The sequence below is a fragment of the Bombina bombina genome, chromosome 4 (assembly GCF_027579735.1).
Source record: "Bombina bombina isolate aBomBom1 chromosome 4, aBomBom1.pri, whole genome shotgun sequence".
NCBI classification, from domain to species: Eukaryota; Metazoa; Chordata; class Amphibia; order Anura; family Bombinatoridae; genus Bombina; species Bombina bombina.
The window spans coordinates 603,162,457-603,181,615 of NC_069502.1; the positions used below are offsets into that span (position 1 = coordinate 603,162,457).

At 41.1% G+C, this 19,159-nt stretch overlaps 1 protein-coding gene across 1 annotated transcript in view; it reads right to left on the minus strand.

Annotated features, from left to right (window-relative positions):
- The window catches only part of PREP (prolyl endopeptidase), a 551,073-nt gene that overhangs the window by 89,428 nt on the left and 442,486 nt on the right, over positions 1 to 19,159 (minus strand). Inside the window, exon 12 of the mRNA XM_053710588.1 lies at positions 12,251 to 12,345. Within this exon, the coding sequence (XP_053566563.1) occupies positions 12,251 to 12,345 (95 nt within the window). The remainder of the gene's footprint in view (positions 1 to 12,250; positions 12,346 to 19,159) is intronic.

A 19,159-nucleotide genomic window follows, 5' to 3' on the forward strand; every position in this document is an offset into this window, starting at 1 on the left:
TTAGAGCCAGCAAAGAGAATGACTGGGGGGTGGAGTTAAGGGGGGAGCTATATAGACAGCTCTGCTGCAGTGCTCTCTTTGCTACTTCCTGTCAGGAAGGACAATATCCCACAAGTTAGGATGAATCCGTGGACTAGGTACATCTTGCAAAAGAAAGAACCTTCCAAAATAGTACTTTAATGTCAATCGAATGCGTAGGCTCAAATGGAGCCCTCTGCAAAACCTTAAGAACTAGATTTAAACTCCAAGGAGGAGCAGTAGGTCTAAACACAGGCCTGATTCTAGATAGAGCCTGAACAAAAGACTGCACATCAGGAAGCTCAGCGAGCCTCTTGTGCAATAACACAAATATAGTTGAAATCTGTCCCTTTAGGGAACTCGAGAAAGGCCCTTCTCTATACCATCCTGACCTTATGCCAGGGGAATACACGCTCTTCACACCAGAATAAGTAGGTTCTGCACACCTTATGATAGATGCAACGGGTGACTGGCTTTCAAACTTGAAAGAGTATCAATCACTCTCTAAAAAAACCTCTCTTGGCAAGGACTAGGCGTTCAATCCCCATGCAGTCAGCCTCAGAGAATCTAGATTTTGATGAACAAAAGGACCCTGTTCCAGTAGATCTCTGCAACAAAGTAACCTCCATGGACGAGATGAGGACATCCCCACCAGGTCCGCGAACCACATCCTTCGCGGCCACGATGGAGCAATTAGTATTGCCAAAGCTTGCTCCTGCTTGATGCGGGTCACTACCCGAGGGAGAAGTGGTAACGGTGGAAAAATATAAATTATGCTTACCTGATAACTTAATTTCCATCGTGGGGAGGAGAGTCCACTGCTTCATTCATCACTTGTGGGAAATAAGAACCTGGCCACCAGGAGGAGGCAAAGACACCCCAGCCAAAGGCTTAAATACCTTCACCACGTCCCTCATCCCCCAGTCATTCTGCCAAGGGAACAAGGAACGGTAGGAGAAATATAAGGGTATAAATGGTGCCAGAAGAACAAAAATAAATTTAGGTCCGCCCACCGGAGACCGGGCGGGTGCAGTGGACTCTACTCCCCATGATGGAAATTAAATTATCAGGTAAGCATAATTTATGTTTTCCATCTAAAGGGTAGGAGAGTCCACTGTTTCATTCATCACTTGTAGGAACAAATACCCAAGCACTAGAGGACACTGAATGAAGAAAATGGGAGGGTAAAGGAGGCATTCCCTATACTGAGGGCACCACAGCCTGCAGAACCTTTCTCCCAAAAGCTGCTTCCGCCGAAGCAAAGACGTAAAATTTGAATTTTTTTTTGCAAACGTATGTAAGGAAGACCAGGTTGCCGCCTTACAAATCTGCTCCATAGAAGCCTCATTCTTAAAGGCCCAAGAAGAGGCCACAGCTCTAGTCGAGTGATCCGTAATCCCCTGAGGAGGCTTGTGTCCCGCTGTCTCATATGCCAGACGGATCATACTCCTCAACCAAAAAGATAGAGAAGTGGCAGAGGCCCTTTGTCCCCTGCACTTCCCTGAATACACAACAAATAAGGACGAAGTCTGTCTGAACTCCTTCGTTGCCTGAAGATGAAACTTCAACGCCCAAACCACATCCAGATTATGAAGTGACCTCTCCTTCAAAGAAGAAGGGTTAAGACACAAAGAAGGAACTACTATTTCCTGATTGATGTTATGACTCAACACCACCTTGGGAAGGAATCCCAATCCAGTGCGAAGAACAGCCTTATCAGCATAAACAACTAAGTGGGGAGGCTCATATTACAAGGCCGCCAACTCAGAGACTCTGCATGCCGATTCAATAGCCAGTAATAATAGGACTTTCCATGAAAGAAACTTAATGTCACGGGCATGTATAGGCTCAAATGGAGCCCTCTGCAAAACTTTAAGAACCAAGTTTAAGCTCCAAGGAGGAGCCGGCCTCCTGAACACAGGCCTGATCCTAACCAGAGCCTGAACAAAGGACTGAATGTCAGGAAGCTCCGCAAGCTTCTTATGCAACAGTAAAGATAAAGCCGAAATCTGTACCCTTTGGGAACTGGCGGCAAGACCCTTATCCAGCCCGTCCTGGAGAAAGGCCAAAATCCTGGATACCCTGACCTTATGCCAGGGATATCCTCGTTCCTTACACCAGAACAAGTAGGTGCTCCACACCTTGTGGTAGATGCATCAAGTGACCGACTTCCTGGCCTGGATGAGAGTGTCGATCACTCGCTCTGAAAAACCTCTTTTGGCTAAGACTAGGCGTTCAATCTCCACGCAGTCAGCCTCAGAGAATCTAGATTTTGATGTAGAAAAGGACCTTGAACTAGCAGATCCTTGCGACAAGGTAACTTCCACTGCGGATATGACAACATCGCCAGTAGATCCGCAAACCACGTCCTCCGCGGCCACGACGGAGCAATCAGAATAGCCGAAGCTTGCTCCTACTTGATGCGGGCCACTACTCGAGGTAGCAGAGGCAACTGTGAAAATATGTAGATTAGGTTGAAGTCCCTGGGTACCACCAAGTCGTCTATTAGCTCTGCCTGGGGATCCCTGGATCGCGACCCATATCTGGGTAGCTTGTAATTGAGTCTGGACACCATGAGATTTATTTCCGGTGTCACCCATTTGCTCCGCAAACATCTCGGGGTGGAGAGACCATTCCCCTGGATGAAACGTACGTCTTCTCAAAAAATCCGCTTCCCAGTTGTCCACACCCGGAATGTGGATCGCCGAGGATGGTCTCAGAAAGGATGTCCCGAGACAACTGCCTTGGTCGGGTCCACCAAGATAGGAACTCCCTCAAAGGTGTGTCCAAAGATATCTGTTGGGACAAATATGAATGATCGCCGTTCCATTGTCTCAACATGCACAGCTGTAGAGGTCTGAGATGGAACCTGGCAAATGGAATGACATCTATGCTGGATACCATGAGCCCGATTACCTCCATACACCTGGCCACCGATGTCCTTGAGGATGTCTGCAGGGCTAGACAGTTTAACGCCAACTTGCAACGTCTCTGGACCGTCAGAAATATCTTCATCACAGAAGAATCTAGCATCATACCAAGGAACTCTACCCTGTTGCTGGGGACCAATGAACTCTTTCCTTAGTTTGTTTATCTTCCAACCGTGGTGTCGAAGTAGGAGGAGAGCTCTCGAATAATCCTCCGCCAGACTGTAGGATGGAACCTGGACCACGATATCGTCCAGATATGGAGCCACTGCAATCCCCCTGGCTCTCGCTACTGCGAGAAGAGCTCCTAGAACCTTTGTAAAGACTCTTGGGGCCTTCGCCAGACCAAACGGAAGAGCCACAAACTGGAAGTGGTGGTCCAGGAAGGCGAACCTTAGAAATTTTACATGATCCTTGTGAATTGGGACATGAAGGTAAGCATTCTTCAGGTCTTTAGTCATGAATTGCCCCTCTTGAACCAGAGGCAATATTGACCTGATCATCTCCATCTTGAATGATGGGACTGACAAAAACTTGTTTAGGGCCTTCAGGTCCAGAATTGGATGAAACGTGCCATCATTCTTTGGGACCGCGAAAAGGTTTGAATAATACTTCAGACCTCTTTCTGCTGGAGGAACTGGGAGGATTACCCTGAGAGATGAGAGATCCCTCACACACCCCAGGAAGGCGTCTTTCTTTTCTGGTCTTGAAGAGATGTTTGACAGGAGGAACCTGCCCTTGGGCAGATACGATTTAAAACCTATCCTGTACCCCTGGATGACGACCTCCAGGACTCAAGGGTCTGTAACGTCTCCCCTCCAGGCCCCAACAAAGAGAGATAGTCTCTCCCCTAACTGGTCCAAGGACGGGTCGGGGGCCGCCCCTTCATGCTGATTTTGACTCGGCGGGCTTCTTGTTTTGCTTGGACTTGTTTTAAGAGTTTGCTGGCTTCCAAGATCCCCTGGATTGCTTATATTTTGCGGAAGGCTGCTGGCACTGATACTTGTCTGTACGAAAGGGATGAAAAGTAGATACCTTAGGTTTGGCTTTCTTATCCTGAGGTAAGAAGGCACCCTTGCCGCCCGTGACTGTAGATATGATGGAATCCAGGCCCGGGCCAAACAAAACCTTCCCCTTGAATGGGAGGGAAAGCAAGCGAGACTTAGATGTCATGTCAGCAGACCACGATTTTAGCTACAGAGCCCTGCGGGCTAAAACAGAAAACCCTGACGTCCTAGCATTCAGGCGAATAATCTGCATGTTGGCATCACAGATGAACGAATGCGCTACCCTCAAGGCTTTGATTCGATCCAAAATCTCTTCGAGGGGGGTCTCCACCTCGACCATTGCTGATAGTGCGTCACACCAATAGGTAGCCGCACCAGCCACCGCAGCGACTGCCGCCGGCAGTTGGAAAACGAACCCCGTCAGTTGGAACATCTTCCGCAACATGAACTCCTCCATGGATTCCTTAAAAAGAGGAGCTATCCTCAAGCAGAATGGTCGTTCTCTTAGCGAACATGGAGATAGCACCATACACCTTAGGGACGGTTCCCCACAGTTCAAGCCGCACGTCCGGAACGGAAAAAAGCTTCTTAAAAGAAGATGAGGGAGAAAAGGGCGAACCCAGTTTCTTCCGTTCATTTTTAATAATGTTTGCCATTTTGATAGGAACCGGGAAGGCCTGGGGCACAACCCTGTCCTTGTAAACCATTTCCAATTTAGGGATCGAAGGTTCCTACGGTAGTTTCGGTTCCTAGAACCTCCAGAGTAGCAAGCACTTCCTTCAGCAAGAAACGCTCCATCTTAAATTTGAAATCTGGTTCCTCCGCTGACAGAGGCTTAGAGGTAGCCGATTCCGACTCAGAAGCGGCCTCCTCTGAAAAATCTGCGGATAATCTATCTATGATATCCAGCGAAGTTGAAGACCCCTGAGACGGATAGCAGTGCCGTACCTTCCGCTTCCGCTTAGTAGGACGAGGCATCGCATTTATGGCCACAGAAATCGCCGTATGCAACTGATCAGCAAAGTCTGGAGGCCAAAGGACCCCTCCCAAAGGGAGGGTTAGTAGTGTCCTGGGGAACTGCTGGTGTAATCGGAGATGCTTGTAGGGAATGTACCTCGCGGGACGGAGAACCCTCAGAGGTGGACGGCTCAGTTGTACTAAATACTTTGAGAGATGAAAGACACGAGAGTGCGGTGTTCCTGGCAGCGTCTGCGGACTCGGCAAGACAACCGGAAGTGACGCCGGTTTCAGTGTAGTCTTTCCATAGGGAGCCAACGGAGTGCCGTAGCAGTGGCGAAACCAAGCCACTATGTAGGTGCAGGAAAAAGAAGAAATGCAGGCACTGCTGTGGATATCTTAAAACGGTAAATCTTTATTGGAGTAGCAATTAAAAAGTGAACAGCTACAACCGCTGTAAAGATAGCAGGAAAAGGTACAAAACCGGCAAAAAGGCAAGGCTGGGGAGAAAAATAGACACAGAAAAATGTCTGACTAGTTTCGAGTACAGGCTGTACTCTTATTCATAGACAGATGTCTATGAATAAGAGTACAGCCTGTACTCGAAACTAGTCAGACATTTTTCTGTGTCTATTTTTCTCCCCAGCCTTGCCTTTTTGCCGGTTTTGTACCTTTCCCTGCTATCTTTACAGCGGTTGTAGCTGTTCACTTTTTAATTGCTACTCCAATAAAGATTTACCGTTTTAAGATATCCACAGTAGTGCCTGCATTTCTTCTTTTTCCTGTACTAAATACTTTATTCTTTTAGAAATAGTAATATTGTCATAACATGTGGAACAAAGTTTTAACAGCAGTTCCATCGGAACCTCCTCACAGTATACACACAGTTAGTAGGTTTAGATAAGGAAAGAGTATCCTCCAACATATCAGAGTCTTCCATAGCTTGCGCCTTTATTACGGACTTGATAATTGACTGTATTGCCATGGCCAAAGCATACTTGTTATTTAATAAATGTATGGGTGTCTCGAGAACAAATTTGCTTTAATTAAGGTTTGGAGTCATTAACAGGACATGAAAGTCTATTAAACTTTCTTGATTCATATAGTGTATGCAATAAAAAAAAAACTAATTTATTTCTATTACCAAAGTTTGTAAGTGGCTGATTGTTGATTGGTTGTCAAGTGATAAAAGTAAAAAGGTGAAAGGCAAATGAAAAGAAAGTTTGAAATTTGCAAGAAAAAAAATCTACTGCTTGTTTGCAATTCAAAGAAAGCATTATTGCACTATCTTCTATTTCATAAATTAACTATTGCATGCAATGATCCTTTAAACAAATATTTAATTTATTTATGTAACAAAAGTATGCAAGCTGCAATATGACATTTCAAAAACAGACTGGAAGGTTTGCATTAGACACAATTACTTAGCACTTTAAAGAATTTTTTTTATTTTATTGTTTTGGATATTCTACCTTCAGTTATTATTCTACTGCAACATATACAAAAACATAATTTTTGTAAGAACTTACATGATAAAATAATTTCTTTCATATTGGCAAGAGTCCATGAGCTAGTAACGTATGGGATATACAAACCTACCAGGAGGGGCAAAGTTTCCCAAACCTCAAAGTGCCTATAAATACACCCCTCACCACACCCACAATTCAGTTTAACGAATAGCCAAGTAGTGGGGTGATAGAAAAAGGAGTAAAAAAGCATACAAAAAGAGGAACTGGAATAAAAATTGCGCTTTTATACAAAAATCATAACCACCAAAAAGAGGGTGGGCCTCATGGACTCTTGCCAATATGAAATAAATTAATTTATCAGGTAAGTTCTTAAATAAATTATGTTTTCTTTCATGTAACTGGCAAGAGTCCATAAGCTAGTTAAGTATAGGATAGAAAAACCCAAGATGTGGAAGACCACAGAAGAGTCACTAAAAAGGGAGGGATAAAATAAAAACAGCTATTTCCGCTGAAAAAATAAAATCCACAAAAAAATAAGATTTTTCTCATAAATTTCACATAAATTTCAAGAAAAAAACTTAAATCATAAGCAGAAGAATCAAACTGAAACAGCTGCCTGAAGAAATTTTCTACCAAAGACTGCAATACATCAAAATGATAAAATTTAGTAAATGTATGCAAAGAAGATCAAGTTGCTGCTTTGCAAATCTGATCAACCGAAGCTTCATTCTTAAAAGCCCAAGAAGTGGCGACTGATCTAGTAGAATGAGCTGTAATTCTCTGAGACAGAGACTGTCCCGTCTCCAAATATGCCTTGTGAATCAAAAGTTTTAACCAAGATGCAAAAAAAATGGCAGAGGCTTTCTGACCATTCCTGGAACCAGAGAAAATAACAAATAGACTAGAAGTCTTCCTGAAAACCTTAGTAGCTTCGACATACTATTTCAAAGCTCTTACAACATCCAAAGAATGTAAAGATCTTTCAAGAGTATTCTTAGGATTAGGACACAAGGATCGAACAACAATTTCCCTACTAATGTTGTTAGAATTCACAACCTTAGGAAGAAATTTAAATGAAGTCCGCAAAACAGCCTTATCCTGATGGAAAATCAGAAAAGGAGACTAACAAGAGAGAGCAGGCAATTCAGAAAGAGATAGCCAAAAGAAACAACACTTTCCAAGAAAGTAGTTTAATATCCAAAGAATGCATAGGCTCAAAAGGAGGAGCCTGCAAAGCCTTCAAAACCAAATTAAGACTTAGGAGGAGAGATTGATTTAATGACAGGCTTTATACAAACCAAAGCCTGCACAAAAAAATGAATATCAGGAAATTTAGCAATCTTTCTGTGAAATAAAACAGAAAGAGCAGAGATTTGTCCCTTCAACGTACTTGCAGACAAGCCTTTATCCAAACCATCCTGAACAAACTGTAAAGGTCTAGGAATTCTAAAAGAATGCCAAGAGAATTTATGAAAAAAACACCATGAAATATAGGTTTTCCAAACCCGATAATAAATCTTCTTTGAAACAGACTTACGAGCTTGTAGCATAGTATTAATCACTGAGTCCGAGAAATCTCTATGACTAAGCGTTCAATTTCCATACCTTCAAATTTAGCGATTTGAGATCCTGATGGAAAAATGGCCCTTGAGACAGGTCTGGCCTTAAAAGAATGGCCAAGGTTGGCAACTGGACATCTGGACAAGATATGCATACCAAAACCTGAGAGACCATGCTGGTGCTATCAGAAACATATGCAATTGTCCCATTATGATCTTGGAGATCACCCTTGGAAGAAGAAATAGAGGCGTAAAAATGTAAGCAGGTTGGTAAAACCAAGGAACTGCTAATGCATCCACCTTCTCCACCTGAGGATCCCTGGACCTGGAAAGGTACCTGGGAAGCTTTTTGTTTGGATGGGAAGCCATCAGATCTATTTCGGGAAGACCCCACATCTGTACTATCTGACAAAATACATCTGGATGGAGAGACCACTCCCCTGGATGTAAAGACTGATGGCTTCAGAAAGTATCCGAGATACTTCTTTCATCGTTATAGGACTGTGAGTCCCACCCTGATGGATTGACATATGCCACAGTTGTGATATTGTCTGTCTGAAAACTAATGAATGAGTCTCTCTTTAATAGAGGCCAAGCCTGAAGAGCCCTGAAAATAGCACAGAATTCTAAAATATTGATTGGTAACCTCGCCTCTTGAGGATTCCAAACTCCTTGTGCTATCAGAGAGCCCCAGACAGCTCCCCAACATGTGAGACTTGCATCTGTTGAAATCACAGTCCAGGAAGGATGAACAAAAGAGGCCCTTTGAAGAATCCGATGATGGTCCAACCACCAGGACAGAGAGAGTTGAATGTTGGAATTTAAGTATAACAACTGTGATATCCGAGTATAATCCCTGCACCATTGATTCAGCATGCAAAGCTGCAGAGGTCTGATATGAAAATGAGCAAAGGGGATCGCGTCCGATGCTGCAGTCATGAGATCTAAAACTTCCATGCACATAGCCACTGAAGAGAATGATCGAGACTGAAGGTTTCGACAGGCAGAAACCAATTTCATTTGTCTCTTGTCTGTTAAAGACAGAGTCATGGACACTGAATCTATCTGGAAACCTAAAAAGGTGACCCTTGACTGAGGAATCAAGGAACTCTTTGGTAAATTGATCCTCCAACCAGGTTTTTGAAGAAACAACACAAGTTGATTGGTGTGAGATTCTGCTAAATGAATAGATTGAGCCAGTACCAAGATATCGTCCAAATAAGGAAACACAGCAATACCCTGCTCTCTGATTACAGATAGAAGGGCACTGAGAACCTTTGAAAAGATTTTTGGAGCTGTTGCTAGGCCAAATGGAAGAGCAACAAATTGGTAATGCTTGTCTAGAAAAGAGAATCTCAGAAACCGATAGTGGTCTGGATGAATCGGAATGTGAATATACGGATCCTGTAAGTCTGTTGAGGACATGTAATGACCTTGCTGAACAAAAGGCAGAATAGTCCTTATAGTGACCATCTTGAAAGTTGGGACCCTTACAAATTGATTCAAAAACTTCAGATCCAGAACTGGTCTGAAAGAATTTTCCTTCTTCGGGACAATGAATAGATTTGAATAAAAACCCAGACCCTGTTCCAGAAGTGGAACTGGTACAATTACTCCTGAAAGCTCTAGATCTGAAACACACTTCAGAAAGGCCTGAGCTTTCACAGGACTTGTTGGAATGTGAGAGAGAAACTTTTTTCACACAGGTCTTATTCCGAAACATATTTGATAACCCTGGGAGATAATATTCTGAATCCAATTATTCTGAACGGAACCTGCTCAAACGTCTTGAAATAATTTCAATCTGCCCCCCACCAGCAGAACTGGATTGAGGGCCACACCTTCATACAGACTTGGGGGCTGGCTTTGGCTTCTTATAAGGCTTGGATTTATTCCAACTCGAAGATTGGAGCCAGATTAGGGGAAGGAGTGGTTTTCTGTTCTCTATTCTGACGAAAGGAACAAAACCGATTAGAAGCTTTAGATTTACCCTTAGACTTTTCATCCTGGGGCAAAAAAACTCCCTTCCCCCCAGTAATAGTGGAAATAATAGAATCCAACTGGGAACCAAACAAATTATTTCCCTGGAATGAAAGAGATAGTAACCTAGATTTAGATACCATGTCAGCATTCCATGATTTGAGCCATAAAGCTCTTCTAGCTAAAATAACCAAAGACATAGATTTAACATTAATCTTGATGATATCAAAAATAGCATCACAGATAAAATGATTAGCATGTTGAAGCAAACAAACAATGCTATGCAAATCAGAATCTTTCTCCCGATGTGCTAAGTTATCTAACCAAAAAGTTGAAGCAGCCGCAATATCAGCCATAGAAATGCAAGGTCTGAGAATATAGCCAGAATATAAATAAGCTTTCCTTAGATAACATTCAATTTTCCTATCTAAAGGATCCTTAAAAGAAGTACCATCTTCCATAGGAATAGTAGTACGCTTTGCAAGAGTAGAAATAGTCCCATCAACCTTTGGGACTTTTTCCCAAAACTCTAACTTAGCCACTGGCAAAGGATAAAACTTTTTAAACCTTGAAGAAGGAACAAAAGAAGTACCAGGCTTAGACCATTCCCTATCAATCATATCAGAAATAGCATCAGGAACAGGAAAAACCTCTGGAGTAACCACAGAAGGTTTATAAACAGAATTTAATCATTTACTGGATTTATTATCAAGAGGTCCAGACTCCTCAATATCCAAAGTTTAACAAAGAACAAATATACTCAAACTTAAAAAGATAAGTTGATTTATTAGTATCAATATCTGAAGTGGTGGATATGTCAGCATGTTGTCGGTCATTACAAATTTCATCATCATTATGAGAAGTTTTAAAAGACCTTTTACGTTTATTTGAAGGAGGTATAGCAGCCATAGCCTTCTGTATCGCATCAGCAACATAATTTTTCATATCATCAGGGATATCATGTACTTTAGATGTTGAAGGAACAGCAGATACTGTACTAGCACTAATAAAAACCTTTTCTGCATGCAAAAGCGTATCATGACAACTGTTACATACTACAGCTGGAGATATAATCTCCACTAGCTTACAACAGAAACACTTAGCTTTGGTAGAACTGTGTTAAGGCAGCATGATTCCTACAGCAGCTTCTGAGACAGGATCAGATTGAAACATCTTGTAAAATGTAAATGAAAAAAATAACATTTAGACAGAAATATCTTATTTCCACATATAGCAGTTTCAGGAATGGGAAAAAATGCAAATGCTAAAATTGTTAAAAAAGCAAATAGCATAGCCCTCTGAGCATAAAGGCGGCAAACATCTGGAAATGACACAACTCGCGTCATAACAAACACAGTTCAACATCAAACAACCTAGCGTCAACTTAAACGCCGGAAATTACGAACTTGCCGCATATTCACACCAAAAAATGATTGCACCAAGAAAAACGCAATAAATAACAGCATTTTGCGTTCTCACAAACCTAAATGGCCTACAAGTTTTCTAAAGAAAAAACAAGTCAAATTGAAAAAAAGACTACACCCCAGGTAAGTAACTTCCTAAAATATGATTCCCATAACAAAACTGCCAGATTGCAAAGGGATATATAAATAGACCTGACTTATGGCAAATATAAGTAAAATACATATATTTAAAACTTTATAATAATACATAAAGCGCCAAAGTGTCTTAAATAATGATACATACTTACCGAAAGACACCCATCCACATATAGCAGATAGCCAAACCAGTACTGAAAACTATCAGCAGAGGTAATGGTATATACAAGAGAATATCGTCAATCTGAAAAGGCAGGTAGGAGATGAATCCCTACGACCGATAACAGAGAACCATCGAAAAGATTTCCCACGAGGGAAACCATAAAATCAATAGGCAATACTCCCTTCACATCCCTCTGACAAACACTGTACCCGGAGAGGAATTGGGCTTCAAAATGCTTAGAAGTGCTTATCATAGAAGAAATCATCAAAATCAAGCACAAACTTACTTCACCACCTCCATAGGAGGCAAAGTTTGTAAAACTGAATTGTGGGTGTGGTGAGGGGTGTATTTATAGGCATTTTTAGGTTTGTGAAACTTTGCCCCTCCTGGTAGGATTGTATATCCCATACTTCACTAGCTCATGGACTCTTGCCAATTACATGAAAGAAAGAAATTAATTAAAACAAAAGCCCTATAATTTTTTATAAAGTTAAATATACAAGTGCTTCTTATAGTCTAAAAAAACATTACTAAACAAAAATGTAAATATGTTTTAAAGTTAAGTGATTATGCCATATGCAGATATGTTATAAATATATCACATATCTTACCTTTGTGCCATGTTTCCCCATATTCTCCACCACCTCTGATGTTGGCAACAGCAAGAATGCCACCTAGATGTCTCACAAAGATAAGTCTTGACACACTGAAAAACAATTAACTGTACTTAGGTTCTAGTAGTAATGCATCATGGCAATAATATAAATATAACTAGAAAGGCAATTTTAATGGCAAAGCTATCACCCATTATATTTTTTATGGTATACAATATCTTGTTCTGGGATTAATAAGGCTTAGTGAGTAGTAGCTGTATGAAGTCCTACACAACTACCACACATTAGCCTCTTGATTGCTTCCCCAGGTTGCATTGTGTCCACGCGTTTATTATGTCAAGCAACCAAATGAACTACAACCAACTGTTCATCTCGTAACTATGCAGTAGGACAGACCCTATCAACGATCCAGGACATCATGCAGATTATTCAAGTTAACATTGCTAATACACAAAAAAGACAAAGATTATATTTTGACAATCACAGGTCTACTCCTCCGTCTTTCCAAATTGGTGATAGTGTGGTTTTCCACTAAGAATTTGAAACTCCAAACTCCCTCCAGGAAACTGAGTAAGATGTTCATTGGACCCTATGTTTCTCGACTAGTCAATAAGAATGCAGTCACATTGAATTTACCTCCTTCTCTCCGGATACATCCTACCTTTCACGTTTCTCTACTCAAACCGTTTGTACCCAATCCTTACCGCCTCCTGACCCAGTAATGGTAGATGGTGAGCTTCAGTATGTTGTCAGACGTATTCTCGATTCCAGGATCCAGACGTCAACTTCAATACCTTGTGAGTTGGAAGGGGTGTGACTCCTCTGAGGACTCCTGGATTCCTGCCACCCACCTTCATGTTCCATGCTTGCTTAGAGCTTTCCATCAAGCTCATCCCACTAAACCTGCTGCATGTCTAGGAGGTCGTCCTTGAGAAGGGGTCATGTCACATTTCTGCTGTTCCTTTAATTTCTCTCCTTACCTGGCTGCAGTTTTCCCAATAAATAGCACCTCCTCCATACAGGAAGTGCTTGGATAACATTACTGCTTCCTGGCTTTGCCTGTGACTCTACTCAGAGAACCTTACTGCCTGTGTTTAAACTGTATCTTTTTTCCTCTGCAGTTTTTCAGGAGAACCCATTCTATTGCAGTTTATTCCATTTCCATGCATGTATAATTCTACCTGCCTAAATTCCTGTTGGAAACTACTTTCTCAGTGAGTACACTTAAAATTTATTTGCCGTTTGCCTTTTCATTACAATCAATCCGCCTTCTACAGCGGATTGATCTGCCTTCAGTGTTTGCTTCCTCACGCTCTCTAAGGTAATCCCTTGCCATCCTGCTTATTTAGAATATCCTGCCTGTTTAAAGTTAAATTTCCTGATTCATCCAACAGTAAGCTTTGTGGACATTATTTTATTTTTTGCTGCTACCCTGGACTTATTCTCCATCAGTTTATCCTGCATATACCTGTACCCTTGCCGGGACTTTATTCTCTTAATTCAAATTGTTTGTCTCCTATTTTTGTATTATATCAGTTCCATTTTCTTTGGCTGCCTTGTTTTACTTCTGCAGCTCTTATTCTTTGTTGGGCTTTATTTTTCATAAGTAAAACTTGTCTATATAAATTGCAGGTCTGTTTGAGTTTTTCTTACCGTAAAACCTAATTTCCTTAACTGCATACATTCATTACTTAAAGGTTATCTATGTATTCAAGACCATAATTGCTAGTAACTAGTAGAACAAGTTATTTTTTAGTAGGATTGTGATAGTACGCCACCGAGGTGATATTGCCGATTGGAATCTGATAAACCGAACTAAAGCTAGTTGAGGCCAGGATATTAAGGCATTGTAAATTGCTCTCAACCCTAAAATGTTTATGGGAAGCAAAGACTCCTCTCAAGTCCAAAGACCCTGAGTCTTTAGGGAAGCCCAAACTACTCCCCAGCCTAAAAGGCTGTCGCCCCTTGCCACAATCACCCAGGATGGTCTCAGGAAGCAATGACCCTGAGACAGATGGTCCTGCGAGATCCACAAAGATAGAGAGTCTCTTGATAGGGAGTCCAGAACTATCTTCTGAGATAGGTTCAAGAGGTCTCCGTTCCATTGACTGAGCATGCATAACTGAAGAGGTCTCAGAAGAAACCGAGCAAATGGAATGATGTTCATTGAAGCAACCATCAGACCAATTACTTCCATACACTGAGCCACTGACGAACGGGTAGAGGCCTGAAATTCAAGCAAAAATCCAGAATTTTGGATTTTCTGACCTCCACCAAAAAAATCTTCATGGACAGAGAATCAATAATCGTTTCTAAGAAAACCACCCTGGTGTCTGGCACTAGGGAACTCTTCTCTAGATTCACTTTCCACCCGTGGGAACGAAGAATAGATAACATCTCTGTATGAGATTTTGCTAAATGAAAAGATGGCCATTGAACCAAGATGTCGTCCAGGTAAGGTGCCACCGCTATTCCTTGAGATCTGACCAGCGCCAAAAGGGCCACTAGGACCTTTGTAAAGATTCGAGGAGCCGTGTCAAAACCAAACAGAAGAGCTAAAAACCGGAAATGTTTGTCCAGAAAGGCAAACCGAAGGAATTGGTGATGTTCCCTGTGAATGGGAACATGCAGATACGCATCCTTCAGATCTATGGTCGTCATTTTCTGACCTTCCTGTACCAAGGGTAGGATGGAACGAATAGTTTCCATCTTGAAGGACAGAACCTTAAGGAATTTGTTAAGACACTTGAGGTCTAAAATGGGAGAAAAGTTCCCTCTTTTTTAGGGAACCACAAACAGATTTGAATAAAATCCTTGACCTCTTTCTGCTACAGGAACTGGAACAATCACTCCCAGGGAAGATATGTCCTTTACGCAGTTTAAGAAGGCCTCTCTTTTTACCTGGTTTGAAGAAAACCTTGACAGGAGAAATCTGCCCCTGGAGAGACAAGACTTGAATCCTATTCTGTATCACTGAGATACTACCTCTACAGCCCAAGGATCTGAGACATCGCGGATCCGAGCCTGCTGAAAAAGGAACAGCCTGCCCCCCACTTGATCCAGAACTGGATCTGGGCGGCCCTTCATGCTGATTTGGAATCGACGGAAGGTTTCTTGGTTTGCTTTCCCTTATTCCAAGGTTGACCGGACCTCCAAGAGGTTCTGGGTTGCTCAGGCTTGGAAGAAGAGGAGGAAGACTTCTGTCCCTTGAAGTTATGAAAGGAACAAAAATTAGAATTTTGGTGACCCTTAGGTCTATTCTTCTTGTTGTGAGGTAGGAAAGATACCTTTCCACCCGTAATTTCTGATTTGATCTCAGTCAGACCAGGACCAAATAAAGTCATACCTTTATAAGGTAAAGACGGGAGCTTGGACATGGAAGTTACATCAGAAGACAAAGATTTTAACCACAGAGCTCTGCGAGCTAGAATTGCAAGGCTAGAAATCTTAGCTCTCAGTCTAAGCACTTGCATGTTGGCATCACAGATAAGAGTTTTGGCTAACTTAAGAGCCTTGATCCTATCCTGGATCTCCGCTATAGTATTCTCTTCTGAAATTAGACAAGGCATCGCACAAATAAGATGCCGCTCCCGCGACCATAGCAATACTTGCAACAGTTTGCCATTAAAATCCCTAATGAATGTAAATCTTTCTTAAGTAAGCCTCTAGCTTCTTATCCATGGGATATTTGAAAGAACAAATATCCTCAATAGGAATAGTAGTTCTCTTGGCTAGAGTAAAAATAGCTCCTACCTTGGGTACAGTGCGCCACGAGTCCCGTATAGAATCTGCAACAGGAAACATTTTTAAAAACAGGGCGACGGGAAAAAGAAAACCCTGGTTTTTCCCATTCCTGTGCTATATTTTCCGACATACGATCCGGAACTGGAAAAACTTCCACAGAAGAAGGAACATCATATACTCTATTTAGTTTACTTGACTTCTTTGGATTCTCAATGACAGATGATTCGCAGTCATCAAAAGAAGCAAGTATCTCCTTCAGAAGTAACCAGAGGTGTTTTAGTTTAAGCCTAAAATTAACCTCCTCTGAGTCTGTAGATTTCTCTACTAGAGAGTCAGAATCTGAAATTTCACCCTCAGAAGCCACTGAGGTATCATCATCAGATGACAGAGAGACTGACCAATGCTGACTTAGCAGAGTTTAGAACCCTTACTGAGAAAAATATTTTTAGACTTCCTTTTCCTCTTACCAGCAACTGGAAAAGCTGATAAAGCTTCAGAAACCGCAGAAGTAATCTGTGCAGTAAAATCCCCTGGTAAATAAACACCCCAGGAGGCTTTTGAGAGAAACCGCAGGGCACTGAATATGAAACTGATAAGGCTTGGGACGTTTGTGGGGAAAGCTGAGGCACTGCTAGGACAGCATTATCCTGTGAGACAGAAGGCTCTGAGAAAGAAATCTTATCTTTAAATAATAAAGTTTTATTTAGACAAGAGGTGCAAAACTGCACAGGATGAATAATCTTAGCCTCCAAGCAAAATAAACATTACTCAAAAAATCCAGTTTCTTCATTAGTGTCCATAACTAAAAGTAATCTGGGTCCCACAAGAATATAACAAAATTAATAAATAAAGATTTTTGATATTATGTCTAATTACATTTTTAAACAATAGAAACAATTTAGAAAATTGAGCACCATAAATCCTCAGCTCTGCTGAGGGCTTACCACTCCCTGAGCCAGTCGATCTATCCCACTTGCAGAGGAAATGTTAAATTACAGGACCGTAATCAATAATTCTCCTCAGGAGCTGAAATCTTCCACACACGCCGCTGAAAAATACGCTCTGATCGGGAGAAGCCAATTATCGGAAGTGAGGAGAAGCGTTTATGTGATCACAACTAAAATGAAATGCACCACAAAGTATAAAAAACAGCGCACAAGAAAAAAAGATTTAAATGAATAGGGATATGTTTTGCCCTGAAAACGAACTATCCCTCTCTTCAAAACATAGCTATTATGCCCCAATAAAAGTAATATCTCTCAAGCCCATAAAAAAATAAATTAATGATCTCTGTTTTACTTTAAAAATCTGTCAGCCTCATAACACCCTCTGTATAGTATGCAGTGCCCCCAATTATCTCTCTTATAAAAACATCTCTCTTAATAAAGAGAAAATGAGTCCCAAGAATAAAATAATATTCCACAAAGGGATTAACTCTTAGAGTGCTGGTAGCTTCTAACCTAGAAGGGAATGCACTTACTCCACTTCTATCAGGGACCTGCAGAAAAGAAAAAAGACAGAGTAACCAACCCTGGCTTTCTATAATAGGGGTAGCAATACTGTTAGAAGCTAAGCAAAGACCACTTTGCCGTCTCCTAACTGCTAAAATCCACCATTACTCTTACTAAAGAGATTGACATTGACACAGCTTGACCCCAATCCTTGCTTGCAGGGAAAAGTACCCATAAAAAGATAAATATCTTCAGACACCATCTTCGCACATCCTCCCATGACAAAGAGAATGACTTGGGATTATGGGTAAGGGAAGTGACACTTAACAGCTCTGCTGAGGTGCTCTTTGCCTCCTCCTGCTAGCCAGGAGTTGAATATCTCACTAGTAATTGGAATTTGTGGACTCTCCATGCCATAGGAAAGAAATCAGAATAGTATGTATGTATGTATGTATTGGGTAATTGTAAAGCACGGCTAATAACCTGTAAGGATCTCAAGGCGCTGCTCATTTTATCGACCTCAGAAGGATGAAAGGCTGAGTGGACCTCGCCGGGGATCGAACCTGCAACCATTGGGTTGCTACAGAGCTCAGCCACAATGCCATAGCATGCTGAGCTATCTGTCCGGCTGCAAATTAATTCACATTTTCCGGGTACTGAGTTTTTACATGCCAATTAAACACATGTGGCAATCAATCCAATGAAACTGCAAAAATTGACTACCTATTAGGGTGTTGCCGACTTTAAAAAAATAAAAAAATCATCCTCATATTCCTACCCCAAATAAACTAGTTTTTTTGTCACAATTGTAAAACATATATCAGGCATGTATATCTCTATCAATAAAGCAGATACAATTATCCTGATAAGCCAGTGAGTATTAGTAAGAGGTAAAACCCAATACTGTTCTTTTTCCTTTTATTGACTTGTGTAAATAAGATTGTCATATGCATGGTCAGTATATACACTGGGCAGGGTTTTGTATTATAAAACGGAAATCAGTAAAGATTTGAATTTTTGTCTTCGTTCCATTTCATACAGTATGTTAAATGTAAGAAGTCTCTCTCTCTTACAAGTTTGAGGAAAAGAAATACAAAATAATATAATTCAGAAAGACTGGCCAATATGGATAGCACCTGCAAAATGAATTGCAAAGGAAGGAAACAATATTCACCACTTAATTCATTTATGGCAGTAAAATCACTTAAAAGTAATATGTCAAGTGCCAGTTACTTGCCTTGAGACATTAATAACAAGAGGCGTCTGACTTATAACAAAGGAAAAAAATTCTGACAGAGATTGATGAAACAAAGCTTAAGAGCAAAGTTAATAATAAACAGATCTGAAATTATAAATCCACAATTTAATTTGAAAAATAAAGTACATTTAAATTGCAATACCATTTTTTTTTTTAAACAAGCTAAAACACTAACGCTGCTCAGAAGACTAGAGGGTAAGAAAGCTCACATGACCATGTCAACCAGATGTAGACACAGAAACATGTCATACAGCTGACAGTAGACCACTGATCTCTGATGTTGTATTAAGCATGTAGTGTTAAGTAGTCTTAACACTTCTTTAACATTTCTATTGTCCAAATGGACAAAGCTGTAGTTCATATGGGCATATGTAACTATATAAATAATGGTCAGGTACAAGACTGTAGAACTATGATATAGTCCAAGATAAGAGAATGAAAAGGCAAACCCTA